The sequence below is a fragment of the Vanellus vanellus genome, assembly GCF_965231255.1.
Source record: "Vanellus vanellus genome assembly, chromosome: 3".
NCBI classification, from domain to species: domain Eukaryota; kingdom Metazoa; phylum Chordata; class Aves; order Charadriiformes; family Charadriidae; genus Vanellus; species Vanellus vanellus.
In genome coordinates, this window is record NC_138907.1 from 95,266,217 (window position 1) to 95,288,669 (window position 22,453).

General features: G+C 39.5%; 1 protein-coding gene across 49 annotated transcripts in view; it reads right to left on the bottom strand.

Moving 5' to 3' along the window:
* The window catches only part of RIMS1 (regulating synaptic membrane exocytosis 1), a gene marked incomplete at both ends in the record, with an annotated part of 345,938 nt that overhangs the window by 50,203 nt on the left and 273,282 nt on the right, over window positions 1-22,453 (bottom strand). For 33 of the 49 annotated variants that reach the window (XM_082481666.1, XM_082481688.1, XM_082481677.1 and 30 more), the window contains one exon: window positions 16,709-16,875. The exons of the other annotated variants lie outside the window; for them this stretch is intronic. In XM_082481666.1, the coding sequence (XP_082337792.1) occupies window positions 16,709-16,875 (167 nt within the window). The remainder of the gene's footprint in view (window positions 1-16,708; window positions 16,876-22,453) is intronic. 49 annotated transcript variants of the gene reach the window in all.

Here is a 22,453-nt window from a genome sequence, read left to right on the forward strand (position 1 = left end):
CTTGAATTTCTCTTCCAACTACTCAAAAGTTATGGTATTTGGAGGCACTGAGACTAACGATAAAATCACAGACTGATGCAAAAGTTCACTCTCAAACCTAATACTATACACTTTCTTCCAGCAGTTGTTCAAAAGAAAACGGTCCATATAGTAACTATTCTGTGGAGACACTCTTGATACGAAGACGTGAAGCAATACAGGGACCAAAGGCTTCCTGTAAACAAACCAGCTCTGGAGTGAGAAGCCACAGAGCTGCACTTAGTGGTGGTGTGCCCGACCTCACGAGCCCTGAAAGGCAGCACTCCCCGTCCAGGTGAAAGGCAGCACTCCCCGTCCAGGCACAGCAAGTTGCTGACCCGAGATAATATGTTGGAATAAAGCTGTTGTATATGAATAGCTGTGTATGCATTCCAAAAAGGGAATCAAACTGCAAAATACAGACAAATACTTTCAGGTACTATGGCAGGGAATATCCAGAAGCAGGGACATGTCCAGAATAGGCAATGTGATGGTACTCCAGTGCCGGAGTTCATGGAAAGATCTTACCACTGTCTATTTCTACCTGAGTTTCTTACGCCGTGTTATGGTTTGGGTAACCTGTCCTCAGCTATATGCTTTTAGCTTTCTTAACAAACTCTGACCAACTCACAATATGACAGTTTCTCTATTGCCAACAGAAGATCATTTAGATCAGGAAAAAGTTTACAACCGCACTCCCTACTTCTCAGACAGCTGGGAATGCAGATGAGACAATCGAGTCTTAAAGCTGCCCAATACTGAAAAGATTCCTAGAGAGGTTTTATCCCTACAGCTTTGCCTACAAGTCTTGATCAGGCTTTTTGCTCTTTCTTTGTGAGAATGAACACTATTACCATCCTGAAGTTTTAAAAAGATGCTCCTTCATTTCTCATACCTGATAACAGCTAGAACACAATTGTCCACAACGGTGAAGCTCTTAGTCTTTGCTAACCCTGCTAGAGAATTTGCATTAGTCACAAGTTGCACTTTGCAATATATTAAAATTGTATTAGCTTTCAAGGCAATGTGGCTTAGACTGTTTGGTCTCACACCCATATTTCTCAATTTTAAATTGTTGTATTTTAAGCAAAGTAGCAGTCATACCACTGCTACTCAACACAGTTACACTGGAGATGGACAAGTTTTCCATCAGCTCGAACTTTTGGTGCATGTAAAAAAATTAAAGAGCAGTGTAATAATTTAAAAGACCTCTCTCTATTGACAAGTATCAGTTACCCCTCTGGGGGAAGCTGAATAAAGGTATCAGTTTGTTAAGCACCCAAAATAGTCAAACTCCCAACTTGTAAATAAAAGGATGAACTAGTGTGCTTTTAAAATCCAGATTTAAAATGTTACCATTATGCTAGTTTTCTAGAGCATAATGTTCTAAATAACCATTACAAATTTACTAATGCCTGTAAAAATGCATCGCTATCTTGAGTACAGACTTGTTAAAGAGTTTCAAGTACTATTTATCACACTCTTCTCTGAAAGTCAAATCATTTTTTGGCTTATAAACTTCCAATTCAGAGAAAAGACAAAAATTAGTGAACTTAATTTTTTAAGTCACACAGGAGATTTCTGAGCTTTTAGCCTTGTTTCCTGTGTTCCTTATGTGATCCTTACAGCTTCTATCACTCATTCCCCTACTGGCTCACGATGATGAATTTCAACCAGAACTGATCCATTCGGAAGGAGTTGAAGATACCAAGGTTTTACAGGTTTTGTGAAGTCTGGTAACTAGGCAGATAAGAGATACATTAAATAAGGTGCCCTGCTTAAGAAAGGCTGCTATATCATCTCAGTACTTATCTATTCTTTTTGGTCTGCCAGCTGGACACTCTGGGTAGGGGAAGATCACGGAGATACAGAGCAGAGGAGAGGTGACTGCAGTGTGGGCTGATAGGTTGTGACACTCCAGTAATTGAATTGTTCCAAAACATCTTATATGCACGGTCTTTCCACTGCGATAAATATTGAAGTTGACCTGAGTTTGATTGATCTATTTTTTTATCAACTCTCCATGTTTTAGTTAATACTTATATATCTTTTATGAGCACAGCACTACCAGAAACACGTACCAGGAACACACACATGTACTTACAGATGCAACATACAGTGCAAATGAGCATACTAAAAGCAGAACGCCTATATCAATAAAACAATTTAATCTAGTACCCACCGCTGATGGTGTTGATTTCACCTCGTTTTATTCTTGCAGCAGGAGTTTGATTAGCAACTACGGAGTGGGTAAGATTCATTGATTATTTTAAAGCATCCTATGCTTTGAAAAATACTGCTTCTTATGATGCTACCCCATATGCCATTCACTGCATCACTAATATTGAGATGCTCTTCGCATTGAATAAACTCTAACACCAGTCACATAGTAAAACTTTAACTTAAACATTCTATTTTTAAATAAAATCTTTGCAATGGAAAATTCCAAGATGAAAAGAAACCTCCTGAAAACAGCAGAAATATGGCTATGAATCCAATGAGGGCTTTTATTGTTTATTTTTAATAGTAAGACCCATGGAAAGTCTTCACTCTGTCAGCAGCACTGGCTACGTTATGGATGCTCCCATGCTAGCTATGGGAGGGAAGATGTTTTTCATTGCAATATCAACTAAAAAATCTCAGTATTTAAACACAGAACTATAAATCACTGAAGCCACTGCACAATAAATGTTGCTTATTACATTATGTAAGACAATCAGCCTCTGCTTAGTGACCCTAAATGTCTTGTTTACAGCAGAAACCTTGACTAAAAAGAAACAGTCATACATGGGAAAATTATCAGCAATATAATTAGTGTCATAAATATAGAAGTTGTCTTTTGGTATTTATAACAGTCTTTTTTTATATCAAACTGGAATTCCATTACTGTTTTAGTCATGCTGAACAAAAGCTAAAGCAGTATAATATCTTTGTTCTAATACTGGCTTTAATAGCTTGTATTCAAAAATTACAAATAAATAACTGTTAAAAAATATTTGGGAAATCAAAGCAGATGGTCACTATTGCCATGTGCTTAATTAGCTTGTTAATATAAGTGCTGAGGGAATCTAATTCCTGAAGCTAATAGGAATGGAAAAGTGCTTGACAATTTAATGCAAGCGCTCAATGCAATGCAGAAGTCGAGCCAGCCAGAATAAAACATACAAACAACTGCTTAACATACTGATTCAGCGAAGTGCTACCATGGACTCAAATCTTTTTCCTTCCAGCAAAGCACATGTGGCACGGCACAGCACAGGCCATGTACTTCACTGAACCGGAGTATAAATCACTAACTACCACCCTTCATCAGTTGTGGGGAGCGCTCATTCATCCTTCACTGAAACCACCTTGTTCTCCTTGCACGTGTAGTCTGTAGCTCACTGTCCTTCCCTTCCCCTTACTGCTGATGGTCACTCACTGCTGCTTGTTACTGTTGTGCAACAGAAAAAGCTATTAATCATCTCCTCCTTTTTTCTCCCCTCGCTGTTCGCAGCTAAGCTTGCCGGTATGAAGATAACTCTTCAAACGCTCAATTCCCTGCAAATTCCCCCCAAATATCCATCTTAGTACAAATATCAACGTGACAAAAGCAAAGAGCACGAAGAGGGAACCTTCCAACGAAGAATCAGACCAGTGTGCTCTGCTGGCTATCTCTTGGTGATGTCCACTGTCAATACAAAGAATGGCAATTTAAACACTTTGAGATCCCAGTTCACCAGGGAACCCCAGCAATCTGAGCTCTGTAATAGTGCCTTGAACCAAAACCTCCTTTCTTTCCATGAAGAGGAAGCTGGCCTCAAAGCTAGGTCAAACTAGGGCATTAACTCATAGAGTTTCTGTTTTGGTGACTCTGAGCTGGCTGTCTGATCTGCCTCTGCAAAACTCTCTCCTTCCTTACTCTAAAGGCCTGTGAAGTTAAACCAGAAAGAATATGTAAAAAAAAAAAAAAAAAATCTATGTTTTTCTGCTCTACTAGAGTCTCTGAGTCACACCCAGGATTGCTGTGGAAGTTAGCTAGGAAAAAAGGAGCAGTAGACTACAGTGAAGTCTCTCTTGCATTACATGCATTATTTTATTTTTTGGGCGTGACAAAAAATGGTGGAGAGACTGGCTCAACAGTTTCAAGGAAGAATGAAAATTAGCAATAGATTTTTCTTTAGGGTGAAGCTGTTTAAGGTAATGTCGCTTCCGCTTAGAAGCAATAAAAATCGCCCCCCCCCCGCCCAAGTCTAAGCTGAGAAAATGGACCACAGGAGGTTCTAGAAACATAAAGTCATTCAATAAATTTCATCCTGGGGAACACTGCGCATTTTTTCCCACTAGCAGGAGACACACTTGAAGAAAGACAAGAAACAAATAAATTTTTATCTGACTTTAAAGAATTCAGTCCCGCTCAATGTATTATTAAGTGAGAAATTACATAGGTTAAAAAACTTTGGCCTTTGGAAGCTATCTAGTACTAGAGGACTATTATGTAAGAGACAATAGTATAATAAAATGCAGTTGCCACAAATTGAAGTTAGAAAATAGATATTTAGTTCCTAGGAAGCTGAGAGACTTTATATAGTCACAAATGTTACACAGTTTTTCAGTTACAGCTTACTGAACTGTAACTTAAAACCTAAAATTTAATCTTGTAACTTAAAGTGGGAGGCTTGAAATTTGATTCTGAACTTTAATAGCTATAAAAATCAGTATGATTTAATTATTCAAAGTAGAAGCAAGAACAACTTATTTCTGATAATCTTTCCATTATTTCTACTTTTAAGCAAAAAAAAAAAGTATTATTGCATTATAAATATACGAATTACTTTAATTGCTGTAGCCGGTTCTAGTATCTCATATTTCTTCCTTAGAAAGGATGATACATCTTTACATAGAGGATGAAGGATTTCATATGTATGTTAAGTACAGCCTCATCACCTTAAAAAAATTTGTACCTCAAAATTGCAGGATCTACTAGTTGTCAAGAGAAAGAAATACTCAGGTCAAGAAATACTCTTCAGTCAGGCAAAATTTGCAGAGATAGAATTAAAAAAAATTAACTGGGAACTCTCTCATAATTTTGACTATTAAAAATAATAAAAATGAAAACTTCAGAAAAGAGGACAACTTCAGTATTATCTCCCCAAAGCCATGCCAGTTCACATTATGAACAGAAATGAGTATTGTTTCGATGACTGCCTTTGCACTGGGGCTTTGACAGTTGATTAAAAAATCATATTGAAGTATGGATTCTGATGATTCACATTCCAGGGGATAAATTACAGCTGCAGCCATCTATAATTTTGCAAGTGCTTAGCTATTGCAGGCTTTGAAGCAGATATAATATGGACGATGAGTAGCAAATGAGAACTTAGTCCAACATTCTTTAGAAATGTGACAACCTGTAACTATCTGGAGTTAAAAATCCCCAAAAAGAAAGGCTGATCTGATTCATATGTGAATATATATGCTGCAGAATCCATCATTTCTGCTACAGGTATGTTGTTGACTGTGCAGTGCTTTAGATGTGAGAAACGTGGAACAGATCTTCCACAGTGGTGTTCTGAAATGCTACACGTGGCAGAATTTAACCACAAATGCAAGAAACACCCTTTGGAAAAGGCCGATTAAGGACCAGATTTTCAACATGATGCAGCCTGATATTGCCACACTGCTGTCTGTGGAGCTGCAGAGATTTGTAGTCGCTGGCATCTTGCCCTTATATATAGCTAACATCTACTGAGAAAGAGACCCAGACGAGCACACTGCTAGAACACTGTGATCACTAACACCCGATGGCATACAGCTTCGGCATGCAGCAGGTATGCAAGCAGTAAGATTATTTTTTTTTAATCTGTTTGGCAGTGCTGCAGCGTATATAGTATACAAGATGAATCTACTATGTCTTCTAGTATGACACCCTGAAGGCCCTCAAAATCCTAGAACGAGGAACCAACATGTTTCCAAGCGCATGACAACGTCTCCTTCCAGACAAGGATCTGGGCTGACAGCATCTTGCACAATTAGAATAGTATTTATTTTTATACAGAATACCAGTAGTGAGAGCTATAAAAATCAGCAACATCCAGTTTGGCTTAGTACGCCCAAACGGAACCCTCTCATGCTAAGCTACAGTACTGCATATTTCACTGCAAATTTATGTAGCTCAGTCCTTTCTTTAGATACCATGAACTTGCCCTTACACAGGTTTATATATGGAAGATGGGATCAAACATATGCAAGGTACAAAAAAAAAATCTGCAATATTCAACAAATTTTCAGGATCCTCTCCTAGGTTCAGATCATGAGCGTGGCAGTGAACATCCCACACAAAGCCAGTTTGAAACTACCTGCAAATTTGTTCCCATTTTCCAGGCGATTTGCTTTTATTGATGAACAAACTGCGGTGTTTTTCGGTTGTTGCCTCCACTAGTTCTGTCTGCAATATCTTTAACAATAATTAAAAGACCTTACATTTTGTTTTTTTCTTGAGTGAAGAGTCTTAACTACATCCTGAACACTGTAGCACAAATTCAATATACAGATTTTAATTACTTTTGTAATTAAAATGAAATGAGTGAGTTTCTTTATTTCAACACAAACCTCAGTCTCATCAACCGAAATGCATGAAAAGCCCTGGTGTATTATGTCATTGACTGTCATGGCATGAAGTTAATCTTCGCTCAGCTGGCTTTGTGGTGCAGTACTGCTGTATTTCAAGTGAACTAGTGAGCTGACAAGGATGGATGCAGCCCTAGCCTAAATAGAGGGTGGACTGAACAACTTTATTGCACAGGTCACAACACAAACATTTATGATGGTAACAGGCTATTGGGAAGGCTGAGAAGAGGTCAGAAGACCCTTCAGACTCTCTCCTCTCCATTCTTCCTCATGACTATAAATTGTATTAAAGTAGCTCCAATATGCTATGTAGGAGGATGGAAAACCAATGGGAGAAAATCTATTTCCAATCCAGATAGTGCTTTCTGGTTACATATCCTTAGGAGATCTGCTGTTGTCCTCAATGAGATGGCAAACCTCCGGTTACTTCATGTGGCTTCACACTAAAGACACTGAGCGTTTTATGTAAGAGAATAGAATAATAAGCAGCATGAAATGAAACTCTGAAAAGAAAAAGGGATCTCCATGCACAAACATTACTAAATAAGTGGGAGCTACAAGCACAGAAAAGCAGCCAGTCAGCACTCACCATTTCCTAATGAACTCCAAGCAGAATGTCTCTGGGCAGGTCTAGAAGCGGGGAAGGGAGAGGTCTTATTTGAGTCACTGTGAGCCTTTGCCTCGCTTAGAGTTTGCAAGCTCATCACCTTAAGAGCTTGAAGAAACTGGTTCCACAGTAACAAACAGGACAAAACGTACAACAGTGTAAGGACAGGGACCCTATCCTGTACTAGGGAGTGTCCTACATGTACATAAAGCCAGAAGACTCCCCCTCCAGAAATGTGAGTTTGCAGAACTGTCACAGTAACTAGGAAAGTTCCTGAATGCTTTGAAAAGAAAACATTTAAATGGCTTCATTTCTAGTTAGCTCCTTGCACAAGAGTATCATCAGCAGAAGGAACATTAAGTTATTTTCTCAGAGACTGACATTTCTCAGACTGACATAGACATAGCAGAGGGTCCTTCTAATCCCTCCCTGCTGACAAACGGGAATAATTGTTGGAGTTGGGCAAAAACTGTGGCTCCAACAAGTTAACGTTGCATGGTATGCTAGCTGTGTTATCTTCAGTTTCACAGTGACATTCAGACTTTTAGTGCGAATCTTCAATCATGGTCAAACCCAACTTTAGTAAGTTCATTCCTTTTAAAAGAAAGAAATGAACAGCAGATTCATTAATTAGCAGACAATTCTTTTTCAGTACAAAAAGTTAAGGATATTTGGAAATTACAGTTATATTTAAAAGCTAATTTGGATTCACTAGATCTTCCCTCTCAGTAACTACTGCTAATCAAAACTCCGAGGGGATAGAAAAAAGACCTAAGATTTCCTCCTGCTTGAAGTGGCAAGGAGAGCCTGCAGAGGAAAGGCCAGGATCCGGGTGCTGAAGAGAACACTGTGCCGTGGTCCACACTGGTATCAGCTAGTTCTTCATGCATGCTCAATATCCGAGGAGAAAGGACTCTGAAGGAGAGGCAGGGAACTGAGGAAACCATCCAGGTATAACTATGCCTCTCCCAAGGCACAGCTTCTGACATGGTTACAGTTTTTCACCATTTTGGCCAATTGCTACACAACCAGCACAACCAAGTATTACAGCTACGAAAAAAGGAAATGGATCCTTCCATGTGTTGGTGAGGGCAGAATTAATGACACTGTGCAGGAGACCTCATCTACACTACTGGTCACAGGAATTCAAGAAGGTTTCATTCAAACTGGAAACTGGCAGAGAAGGGCTGCTAGGATGACCAACAGAATAGAAAGGATGTAATACGTAACTGAGTAAAACAACAGGTAGTTAAGCCATTGAGCTACGATTGCTTGCTATGATACCCCAGCGAGTAAACAGAAGTGAGGAAAAACCTATCTAAATAAGATGCCAATATTGGCATCGGGACAAATGCGAACAACATGTTTCAACTCCCCGTGAATAAATATACCCTGTAACAGAAAGAAAATTCCAGAGCATGAAAGAAATTAGATCTGGAAAACCTTGTGAAATAAGTGGGTGCAAAAGCAACCAATTAAGTTGAAGGTGGATCCTGAAAACACATGAATGCGATTCAGTTCTTTGTGATAGCAGAGGCTACATTCAGTAACTCCAGAGAGGTCCCTTCCAGTCCTATGTTCTCATACATAGGACAGAACAAATGTAGGAAGAATTGGCTTACAGACAGCGCTTACTACAAAATAGGACTGAGTTACGACCAAATGCTTCCATGCGCCACCTAATAAAGCTGAGGTTTAATGAAACAACATTCCTGAAGATCTGCTTATGTCTGGTCTGTTTAGATATCTGTTAAAGATAAGCCTGAGGATTTGTCACTACAAGCTCATTTATCAGCTCAAAATGGTTGATTACTATCTTACCACGTTGTCACAACGAGCCAGAGGAAGTTGTACATTTTAATCCTACTCACGTGATACCAAATAGCATGGTCAATTTTAGAGCTTGATATAAAAAGGCTGAACAGTCCCAATTCTCTCGGCCTCTCCTTGTATGACAGATGCTCCATCCCCTTCATCATCTTCATGGCCCTTCGTTGGACTTGCTCCAGTAGCTCCATGTCTCCTGCACTGGGCAGCTCAGAACTGTACTCAGGACTCCAGATGTGTCTCACTAGAGCTGAGTAGAGGGGAAGGATCACGTTCCTCAGCCTGCTGGCAACACTCTTCCTAATGCAGCCCAGCGTGGTGTTGGCCTTCTTTAATGCAAGGAGGCATTGCTGGTTCAGGTTCAACTTACTGTCCACAAGGATCCTAGGGTCTTTCCTGCAAAGCTGCTTTCCAGCTGCAAAGCTGCTTTCCAGCTGTGAGCCCCCAGTGTGTAATGATGTAATGGTTATTCCTCCCCAGATGCAGGATTTTGCATTTCCCTTGTTGAACTTCATGAGGTTCCTTTTGGCCCATTTCTCCATCCTGTTGAGGTCCCTCTGACCTCTGAACAGTGTCACACCCACCTAGTCTATCAACCATTCCTGTCAGTTTTCTGTTGTCTGCAAACCTGCCAAGGGTGCACTCTGTCCCATCATCCCCATCACTAATGAAGATGTTAAACAGTACTGCCACAATATTGACCCTAGGTGTATACCACCAATGACCTGCCTCCAGCTGGACTTTGTGTAACAGACCACAACCCTCTGAGCCTGGCATTCAGCCAGTTTTCAATCTGCCTCACTGTTCCCTTATCTAGGCTGTACTTCCTCAGTTTGTCTATGAGGACATTTTGGAAGAGCGCTGAAAGCCTTACCTAAAGACAAGATAGAGAACATCTGCTGATCTCTTCTCATCCACCAAACCAGTCAACTAATGAAAGAAGGCTATCAGGCTGGTCAGGCATGATTTCCCCTTTGTAAATTCATGCTGACTATTCACAATCACCGTCTTGTTCTGTATGTTTGGAAATGGTTTCCAGGATTATTTGCTCTGTCACCTTCCCAGGGTTTGAGCCGAGATGAACAGGCCTATAGTTCCCCAGATCCTCCTTGCCCTTCTTGAAGATAGTAGTGACAGTTTTTTTCTTCCAGTCTTCAAGAACATCCCCTGGTTGCCATGATGTTCCAAATATTATTGAGTGGCCTTGCAATCACATCGGTCAGCACCAGCTCATTTAGTACTCGTGGGTGCATCTTGTCACGTGCCAATGACTTGCACATGTCCAGTTTGTGTAAATGTTCCCTGATCTGATCATCCTCCGCTGAGTCCTTGCTCCAGACTTTCCCTCTGGTCATCAATGCACTACAGAAACCTCCTGGATTTCTTGTGCCCTACTGCATTGCTCAACCAGCAGATATCAGGACAGTTTAAGTTCCTGGTGAAAACCAGAGCCTGTGAATATGATTCTTCCAGTTGTTGGAAAGTTTCATCTACTTTTTCCTGATCAAGAAGTCCATACAACACCATGACATTGGTTGGGCCTCTAGTCCTGACCCGTAAACTCTCAGCTGGTTCATCACCCATCTCTCTGCAGAGCTCCCTGCATACTCTGCTCTCTCACATAAAGGGCAACACCCCTTCCTTGCTGTTCTGCCCTGTACCACGGATTGCAGCACTCCAGTCATGTGAGTTCTCCCACCCCGTCTCTGTGATCATGATGAGATCATAGCCTTGCGGCTGCACAACATACCTCTAATTCCTCTTGTTTGTTCCCCATGCATTAGAGCACAGGCCATTCAGAGAGCCACCCACTTGTGCTGATCTCCCAGAAAAGGTATGAGAGCTTCCCCCAGATGCTCTCCTCTCAAGCACATCCTTATTCATGTGCATAGACTTGGGGTGGGCTCCTTCCTGCCCTGTTTTGTTGATTATGAGGTCCTGCCTGTCTCCAGCACTCTGCACCCTTTGCTTATCAACCCATCAAGCACTTCCTCACTTGACCATGTGTTGTAATTTCCCTCCTCCATCGTTCCTGTGTCAAAACTCACGTGTACTACCACTGAAGTTCTAGTATACTGAAAGAATAACAGCTACATGCAAGTTGTATATGCTGTTCTGGAAATTGGAGACGAAAAGGTTTGCCAGATAGAGTCTGACAGTACAAATCAAAAAAAAAGTTCTTTTTCTTCAGTAGTGTACTGAGAACACACATGAATCCCAAGAAGCATATATGAGTTTGTGATACAAGCCATTCAGTGGCATGGTGTAATATGTGAAATAAATTAGGACTGGTTCAAGTCCACTGCTACAACCCATTATATTATCCTTTCTTCGATAAGCTCATTTAAATTATTTTAATTAAACATTCAATTATGCAAAGCATGTAAAACCAGATTAAAATATGGCACATACATAATTACATCACACATTTACTAAGATACTAAATGTAATTCTTAATAAAGACGTGGTTTTCAAATTTAAAATGAAGAATAACAGTGATATTCCTAATGCAGAGGCAATTTGTTTGAAATCCCTGAGAGAAATTCACCTTAAAAGTAGGTATCTAGTCTTTCACATATTTGGCAGATTTTCTTCAATCAGATTTAGGGGAAACACTTTACAGAATCACAGAATCACAGAGTTATCAGAGTTGGAAGGGACCTCTAGAGATCATCTAGTCCAACTCTCCTGCTAAAGCAGGATTGCCTACAGCACATTACTCAGGACTGCATCCAGGCGGGTCTTGAAAATCTCCAGGGAAGGGGACTCCACAACCTCCCTGGGCAGCCTGTGCCAGTGCTCTGTCACCCTCACCGTAAAGAAGTGTTTCCGTGTATTTGAACGGAACTTCCTGTGTTCTAACTTGTGCCCATTGCCCCTCGTCCTGTCACTTGGAACCAATGAAAAGAGCCTGGCTCCATCCTCCTTCAACCCACCCTTTAGATACTTGTATGCCAGCCAACAATTGTATTACGATAGCCAACTTGCTAAATCCTCCAGAACAGAAGCCTCCAGCTCACCTTTACCATACATGACAGTTCCTTATTTGACATCGCCAAGAAGTCCAGTTATCTTCACATAAGTAGGCCCCTCATGAAAAATGATGTAATGACATCACTGGGCATTATTTTTAATGAAGCGAGCAAATGTCCTTCTTTCTCTGATCAAGCCCATATGGTGCTTATTAATCATCATGTATTTAACATGCATTCCTACTTATCAATTATTTGCATTAAACCGTGAAAAATTTCCTTCTGCTTCATTTAGGATGCGAGAAATGTTTCTGAGTCATATAGAGTAACATCTGCAGCATACACAAGCACAAAGTATTGCTTGACTGTATTATGAATGCATAAAGACCGTGACTGATGAAAGCAAACCTCCATAAAGAAGGTCTGGTAATCTGACTTCAGTCATGAAATACACATCAATTCCAAATGCTACGGCAAGCCAAATTCACAAGTCTGATTCTGATTCATGTCAAAAGTCCCAGAACGTTTTGTTGACAGAACAAAAATTCCTGATATTTGCCTGCACTTCTACTAGAGAGCATGGCAGTCAACCAGACTTCCCAAGATGGTAACAAGAAAGATGTCTGGAATAATTTCATATGCAGAAGACTAGTTTATCCATGCATAGCCATAACATTCACCTGAAAATGCTAAACAAATTAGAAACGAAGAAGTAATTTTACATATTTATATTTAGAACTTGCATCAATCATAATTCCCTTTTCCAAGCTATTAGAAGTGTTAATCAACAAAATCTCCAGACTGAAGATTGACTGATGGTATTTTGCATGCATGCTATGTCACAGCTTTCTGTCAGGTAATTCAAATAAGATCCACATTATTTCTGTGTTGTTCTGCATCAACTGGTTTTATCCTTGCTGTTCAGATAGTGTTTCATTCTATAAATGCTGTACATTATTAAAAGCACAGCATAGTTTGAGTAATGTAACTGAAAGAGCAAGTAATTAAAATTAAAAATTGCTCAAAACCCCCACAAATTGTTCTACACTTATAGCTAATACCCATAGACTTTAGAGCCACAAGAAAAAGAGGTGTGCTTCCAGGTTTTAAAATCTTTACTGCTTGAATAAAGAAATAACTATTTATAAACATATGATAATACAGAATACATTATCTGAAATGATAGAATCTTCAAAACTGAGACAGAAGGGAGAGAGATCGATCCTGCCTGGATTGATGGTGAAAAGGCATTACCTAGATTTTTTTAAGGATCTTTCCTCCATTAGGATTTGGGAGGAAAGGTCAGGAAGCTGTTTGTGCTGGCAGAACTGATGGTGAAGTTAGTGGATATAAACTACGCTCACTATGGCCTGAAACCTTGGACCTTCTGACATTTAAATGTGATGATACATTTTACAAAGTTACAACAAAAGTTTGCGTTCTTAATGACAGCCCTAAAGAGGACAGTATCTTATATTTTCATATGTCTAGGAGCTTAATTTATATCCCTTTGCACAGATGCATTAATATGAGGGATGATAGGGTTATATTGACTAACATCATTAACTAAAACTACTGCTGTCTTAAGCTGGCGCACTTCACATTCAGAAGCTTGATTCCACAACTCTTAATATGAATAACTAACCAGTGGGTTTTAGCTCATGTAGAAATGTTAGAGGAGCACGGTTTCACTTCAGGTTACTAATCTGAACCCTGGAGTACTCTCCAGTCACACTTCTCCACTTAATTTAATTAACTCAGGTTGCTGGTCAATAGCCCTAGGATTCATTTTTCTCTGCTCAATGGAGAAAGATACAGAGACACCCTTTCCAAAGGTAAATCAGAACAAGAATCGTGCTTGTGTATTCTGAATTTGTGTATTTTTCTTCTGGATACAAAAGGCACCCAAGGATACTAGTTGAATGACTTAGTTTAGTGAGATGGCTAAAACTGGGCCACCTCCTTTGAGTTTCTATATGCTTACTAGGTTCTTTACAGCTCTCATCTCCAGAAGGTACCTGGAGAACAAAAGTAGGTGCATAAAAAAGGCAGTTCAACAAACTTTGACTTTAAACTTGTCACACTCACACGCTTGCCACAGCCACTGGGCTGACACACCTCTAAATGAAGATGATGGTGGATATGTGGTTTCAGTAAGACAGGAAGTCAAAAAATGCTCTTTTCCTTGTCCCTCCTGCTCGAACATCCCATCCTGTCCCATTCCGTCCCATCCCATCCCGCTTGATGTATGTTAACATCAGGTTCCTTGGAGGCAAGAATAAAATTTGAACTTCAAATTACTAATCAAACCTGAACTTCAAATTTCTAATTCCTTGAACTTAAAGAACCGTTAGTAATTAAGAGAAAGAATCCATTTCACTTAGCTTTAGATGTCTAAAATTACAGCAACCAATCTAAACTAGTAATCTAGGGTTCCTTCAACAATTAACGCTAGAAAAGGACAATTCACCTGTCTTTGAAGTCTATCTAAAGATGAGGTGAACCATCTGGGATAATAGATGCTTTGTTCTTTTTAATGATGTCTTAGAGAAGTTAGACAAATAATGTAAAAAAAGGTAACGTTTACATGAATTCCAGTGTAGACACATAGTTTTTAAGGCTAAAGTTAAACAGCACAGACCTCACTCTGAAAAAATTGTTCATAATACAATCAATACTTTCCCAAAATTAACTCTTCATTTCCATGTAATAAGCAAGCTGCATAAAGAATTGACTAAAGATTATGTGACAAGGGCTACCAGTACAGACACAGGAGGGTAGGAAGCTGACTTTGGCTCAGATCATCAGCAAAATGCCTTCTCCTTTTCTTTTCTTCAACACCTGACTTCATTTCATTCTGACCTTTCTTGATATATAATTCCCATGATACAACATTTTTCAGGTCTCTGTAGACTTTGACCTCTTTGAGGTGATGACAGGCAATCATCCAAAAATAAGTTTGGACAACTCAAACAGAAAATTTTGAACATTGGATGTTAATCTGCTGGATACAATGTTTTCCGACATAACATCAAAATTTTTTCAAATTTCACTCTGCTGCACTTAATGGTTGAAGTGGGCTAATGGAAGTACTACCTGAATTTAGAGAAATTGAAAGCCAGCAAGTGAAAAGTGTTTAATCTCTGAGGTATGGATCTGAAAGGGAAGGCATCTGAATTCTACTTACATCTCACTTTAGGGGTGTAGAGTGAAGCTGAACTGGAGCTCCCATTGCAGACACTTGGTTTTGTACACTAGGTTGGCTAATCCTGTACCCATGATGCTCTGCCTCTCATTAGAATGGAAGAAGTTGAACGAGAGCAAGGATTTGACCTTAGGTTTCCCCCTCTAGCCTCATATGAGGTTACTAGTTCTCCTGGTTCTGATAATTGTCATCAGACATTCTGAACCCAAGGAACATTTCTGATAAAACCTGTTCAACACAGAGATATTTATGGGAAAAGATCCTATTTTGTCCAACCTGTCAACGATGGGGCCTAGTTGAGAAAATTCAATGTCTAGAAAATGCAGCTCTCTTACAGAGACAAATACTGAAAAGCTAGGACACAATGACATGCATTTAAGCACGTGAATCGGAATAACTTTAAACACTTGAATAACTTTACATACATTTACAGTTCCACTGCAGTGCTATTTTGGATTGTGGATTACTGCAGCTGTCAGGTTATAACTTCACCAATCTGAAAGATGATTTGGAATAGCCTCATGAACTTTCCTTAACAAAAAAATGAGGTGGAGTTAGTTCATACGTAGAGGCCAGTTTCTGAGTTTCCCTAACATCCCTTCCCATTGCGTGAACAGATCAAAAAACCTACAGCTGAACTTCTCAGTGAATCTGTCTAGAAGTATTCTGAAGTACTTTCTGAAGACTTTTATCAGACTGATTTCCTCTACAGGCATATTTTTTTTATAGTTCCTAATTCTTCTTATGCCTTAAAACACTTAAAGTCAAATTTTTCAGAGGAGTTCAGACATTGGTAGATGTAATCATAGACTACCAAGCCAATCCTACAGCCGTTATAGCTGGTGGGAGTTCTATCATCGACTTAAATGAAAACAGGAATCAAACTGTGTATCTAAAAAAGCACTAAACCAAGAATAGATTATTATCACGGATGAAAAAGATATTTGATTATTGATAATGAAAATGAATTTAACTGCTTTTGAACCAAAGATATCAAAATTACTGTACAAATACGTACTTCAAATCTAGCAATTTACCATATGCATGAAAACAGCAAAATAAAAGAAGGTAGGTAGTGAAATAACTACATAGATTGAGGGAAAGAAAAACAGAGCTTTTATGAAAGAAAATTCTTTAGATTAAAAATCTAGCAATATTTCTGCTGTAATACCTTATTGGCATACAGATGACACCGATTCATAGCCAGCAATGAGATGATAGTGTGTGTTCAAGTTCCACTTGCCACAAGTATATTAATCTGTCATCTCACGGGAAGTTTGCTTCCTGTTTTAGATGCACAACTACAAAAATACTGTCATCTTAGGCTAGCAATGGAAGACAGTTTATATGTGCATAACATCTTTCATAAATTCTTATGTTGAGGGCATCTAATTTCAATAATTTCTGGTTGTATTTTGCACTAAAGAAAAGAGGGGGTGTAACACAATTAAAGCTGCACTGAGAACTCACCTGATTCTGCCCCGAGGGCGTTCAGATTGCTCTGACATAAAACTTGTGCTGCTGAGGCGTGAGGCACTGCTGGTTCGGGAAATGGCTGACACATCACTGACATCACTATCTGATGATTTGGCAGAGACGTTATCACAACTTCTGTACTGATCTGTTTGTATATTATACTAGAGATCAAGAAAAGAAAGGGTGAGGAGTCTCATCAAAACATAGCGCATACATTGACACAACAAACGACCTAAGTATGACACTTCCCTCTAACTGCTTTCAGATCTAACAAAATTGTATGAAATTCAGAGAAACACCTGTATTAAATAATGTTTTTATGGCTAGTGAAGAAATCAAAGATGGTATTTACAGACTAAATAAGACACTTGAAATAAATTGCAGCATTGGAATTAAACTAGGCTGCTGGTTCTTTAGTACATTGGAACTATAATAATGAAATATTTATGCACTGGACAGAAATCTTCTCAAGCACATGCATACCGTCTGTTTGGCTACAGACCCTTTTTTCAAATTTTCAAATATTAAAAAATGTGCTGTGAAATACCTGTACAGAGTTAGTTTGGAACAGAAGAAGTGCATGTGAGTCTGAACGAAATGTAATGCTACATGAAGCTGACGTTGGGGATTGATCCCAATACTTAAGTTCTATCAGAAAAGGAAAAAAAGTACATTTTCTACCTCAAAATATCTCTTTGTATCATGATACTAGAGGCAGAAGAGCAGACTCAACAAAAACAGTATTTGTTTTCAGGCAGATCAGTTCCCTTTACATGCGCGCATGCGTGAAAACCAGCAGAAGACCCAGCAGAAGGAATACGTGGACAGGGGTAGAAGTTATTTCCCTTTTGCTAACGGCAGAAGCTTTGATTAGCTAAAACCAACCGTGACACCACAGTGCCTATTACACAACGCTCCTATTACTCACATCATCAGTCAGATAGTCAGATATATCTAAAAGGGTGGTTCAGTCCTAGCAACGTCATACTTACCTGAATCTTCAGCCACACAGATAAGAGGTTCAAATCGTTGTCAGGTTCACAAAACTAACCCCCCCTAGCATGAAAGAGCAAGGTACCCTTGGCTGGGAAGCCACTAAAACAGTGGTATACTTCCCAGGGCGTGTTGTAGGAAAACTATTCACAAGTGGGAAGACTAAGCGGTTTTTGAAAGGACACTCTAGGGAGTTCATTTTCCGGATCTGTGCTCTGCAAAATTGCAAGTCAGAAAAGTTTATTTATGAATTGTACACAAAGCGGTGACAGTCTGTGAATACCCCCAGCTCAACTAGGCACCGGGCTGCAGGCTGAGTCAGTCGGCCAATGTCGTGACTTGGCTTTAAAAGCCTGGCAAACTCAAGCCCAGGTTTGTACAGATGAATGTATCAGGCCTCCCGTCCTTAAGCCAGGTTTAGCTTCTCTTGCTCTGGTGCCTTTCTGCAACTGTGTTTGAGGTCTCCACAGAGCACTTGGAAACCTCCTGGCAAAACATCCAAGATAAGATGAGGCAGTTAATGGGAGCAGAAAAGGGGAGGGAATAAAGAGGATACTAAGCACTGACTGTAAATACAGGAATCTGTAGGAGAAACGGAGGTTGTACAAATTTAGGGTCTCAGCGTGTGTTTTAGGGTTACTCACAGCTCCTGGACAACATATGCCAAGATCAGAAACACAAACCAACTTATGAAGAAAAACCTGGAGGGTTGACCTGAGGCGTGTGCACTGAGGAAACTCAGCCATAGCCAGTGAGGGGCTTGCACTGGCAGACTGAATGAAAACATCTGCGGGACAGAAAGCTTTGGTTTACTAAAGGTAAATTTTCAGCTTCAAGTACTAAATGAAACTCTGCAGATTATTTCAGAATAGCTTGGAGCACGATGCCTTTGAGCTCAAATAACCCGTCTAACAGGCATCGACACGGAAACGGATGCAGCAGAACCCTGATTTAATAGAGTGGGTAACACAGACGACTCAAGAGCTCCGATATTTAAAAATATTTTCAACTAAAGCAAGGATTTATTTGGAGATGCTCTTTCCGAGTGTCTTGGTGTGACTTATCTGAATATAAATGACAAATGGGGTTATGTTTTTTTTTCAGATCACCTTTTGGAAATGGCTTGTAGAGTCTGTTAAATAAATTTGCTGCTTGCCCCCTTTCAGACTGCAAAATAAACCTCTCTGAAATGGAAATACACAGCAGACTAATTCTTATCAGCTTTATTTCATAATAATGGAACATTTAAATTTCTTTAGATGGCCTATTTTTCTTCTAAAGTCTAAAATAATTCAAAGCAAGAATAAAAGCTATGAAAACTTTTTACTTGGTCTAAACATAAATGTTCAGAGGATGGAAAACTAAATGGTTAATTTTTTCCAGTTTAGGTTAAACTGCCCCACTCCTGAGCCAGCCTTGATATTTTATACAAAATTCCCACAGAATTCCTAACGAATCCTTTAAGCTTTCCTAAAATGAGGCATCTGAAAATATGAAAAGCATCTGAACACATGGAATGTTCCAGCTTCCCACTGAGCTAAATAGAATTGCAATCTGCAAAAGAAATCATGACCCTATTAAATAGTAAAATTTCTGTTTAATTCAGTGAAATAGGGATTTCACCCTTCCTAGAAGGATGCCTCCGCAGGTGAGGTTTTAAAAATACTTTGTTTAAAATATAACCATGCAATCTCTCTCAAATACATGGGTTTTATGGATGGTAACAGAGTGTCTCAGAAATATCTCCACGTTTTATTTGTATTTGCTGAAGATAATCTGACTTCCCCCCTCTGTCATTATGACGTCTAGTTACTTTTCTTCTCCAAAAAGTCCACATTGTCTTTGTGGCACTTGGTTTGAGGGCATATACAATGAATCTGGAACGGTAGAAGAAGATTCATGTGGTCCCTGAGCAAGCATGACATGCTGCTGGAGAAGGCTTGACACAATCTGAGCTCTCTCATCAAGGCCAGCAGCAGTGACTTCCTTTGTCCTGCTGGAAGCCTTTCTTCTTAAGTGTTGAGGGAGGTTTAGGCTGCTGGCCTTTGTCCCAAGCCACACCTAAATCTGGTTGTTGTTTAGCATTCAATTTATAATTCAACAGCAAAATAACTGTTGAAAACAGTGGATTACATATGTCATGTGGAGCTGAAGAAGACCCTGTTTCACTTGTATTGAATTTGCTCCACCTTTCATGGACTACCTACATGGGCTGGGAAAGATGGGGAAGACAGAGAGAGAGAGAGAAAGCATCAAGCATGGCTGTCCAGCTTACTATTAAGGCTACTGGGAGAGAAATCAGAAGTCCCAGCATGTGTATCACTGACTGTTTAGGGACTCAGCCTCATTGAATGACTCTTCAGTATCAATATGAAACCATTTACTGCCGCGGGGTCTTCAGACCAGGTATCATGCCCTGTAAGTGGGGGTTATGTAGATATCCTCACTCTTGTTCCCTATAGTCCAGTAGTCTGAATAAAATGGAATTGTTTTGTAAATATCAGACTGGCTTAACCACCAGTCGTTCACACATTGGTAAACAGAGAATTTTACGGTGAGATGGGAAATAAAAAACTGAAACCATGTCTTCTACTTGCCTTGGGGTTCCAATCACAGAACTACTGCATAAAACATGGAGCATCCCTTCCTAAATGAGATTTTCATGGCATGGTTGAGCTTTTACTACCCCTTTATACTGTATGCCAGGGTTGTGCTTCCCAAGAAACTGAAAACCTTTCCATTCACAGAAATAGAGATTAGCACACAAAGTTGTGATGCTGAAAGTTAATGCTGAGTGCTTCAGCGTTTACATGTTAGTACTGCTTCTGGGTTTAGCTCTTCCTTCCTACAGCTGCTGCTTCTACCGAATTCACTGTCCTCTACGGAAGGCATACAACTTTTCCTATAGCTGCTGCTTCTACTGAATTCGCTGTCCTCTGCGGGAGGCATACAACTTTTCCTACTTATTCCCTCTCAGCTAACAGATGAACAAAATTAAAGCAATTTTGAAGTTAAGCTTCCCCCCCTCAAATACAGACAAAAGTAAATAGTACTCTTCTACAAATCAGTGATCATTAAAAGAAGAATATTTTACTGTTGCAATATACCTGAACTTATCATTAAGAAGAAAAATGTCATGGGCTAAGATCCACTTATTTGGTATGTGCATTAAAGTAGTGCCTGCAGGTTTCCAATTTGGCCCAGAAGTAACATATGATACAGCCCTGCTCATCTAGAAAACTACTGCTCTTCATAACTCTGCATGTATTTCTAATAAATTTCCCTGTCATATTACATTTAGATATTATATAATTTTGAAGCTTCAAAATCAAGTGAATTTTCTCTTTCAGCTCTATGTCTTACAGAGGTAAAGCTCACATTTTTATTCTGAGGTGCACTATTTATCACGTTAAGAGAGCTGCTGAAGTTTGCAGCAACTTTGATAGCAATTACTAAGGAGTAGGTCTGTTTTTTTAAACGCTAATAGCAGCTAGCTTCAAATGCCCAAAATATCTGCACTGTCTGCTTCTGCATTACAAAGACAGAAGTCTTTTCAATATAACGATCTGAAATACAAACAGCTGAAATGCGTTTCTTCCATTCACTTTACCACCTGTGGAGTTGTTGCTTCTTCTGTGCCAGCAAAAGGAGAGAAAAGGGGTATGATGAACTGCAGATGTATTAACATCAATGGAAAGAGCACAGACGTAAACCAAGACTGTAATTCATGAATACTTTTACAGTTCCTCAATGACTAACAATGTTAGCAATTTTACTGATTATAAGGCACACTTTAGAAGCCATTTAATAGCCCATTATAATTATATCCTTTTCCGTATTAATACGTATTTATATTTCTAGATTTATTTCCCAAAACCATAGAGAATACAATAGTTCAGAGCTTTGAAAATTGAAGGAGTGCCCCCTTCTTTAACTACAAAAAAAGCCTCAGGTGACTAACCTCTGGAAACATGCACCTCATTAATTGCTTAAAATGAGGAAATTAAATGAGAAAATTAAATGGGGATTAAAATGAGGAAATTAAAATGAGGAAAAAGAAATCCAGACCAGAAACATTAAGGGCTAGACTGATCCAGGGGCTCACGAGAGTCTTGAGATCACAGCTATCTTTTGAGGCACCTTACTCTAACAAGGAATTTTGTCAGAAAACGCTGACCCATGCACGAAGCACCTTGAGTTTTATTACTGCTCACACACAGTTCCTCCAAATGCTGCTGGGGGTCATGGCCCGGCATCAGCAACTTTGTGCATCCAGGCCCCATCTGTGACTCCTACCAGCATCTGGGTCTGTGCCTTAGGAGCAGCTCACCTGATGGTCCTGAGCCCAGTAAGCACCGGTGATTCCAAGTAACTCTTCCCATAATTGTATCCAACTTAACTAGGGTGAACACCACTCAACTTCCTAACAGGGAACAGTAAAAACGAGTAACTCAAACCATGGGAAAACTGCAGTGAAACCAACTAGTCAAATTAATGGAACTCATTGGATTTTGTGAAGCCCTACCAGTACTGGAGTGACTGTCATATTGATATGAGACATAATAAATATTTCTTTCTTGAAAGTGGATAAAGGGGGATCAAAAGAAGATACTCATCACATCAATGTCCAAGAGCATCTTCTATAAACAGCCCTGAGTGCCTTGCCTTGCATCACATAAAACTTAACATAACCAGCCCCATATCATCCCGAGTCTCCTATCCAGCCCTTCCTTGTAGACATTAACT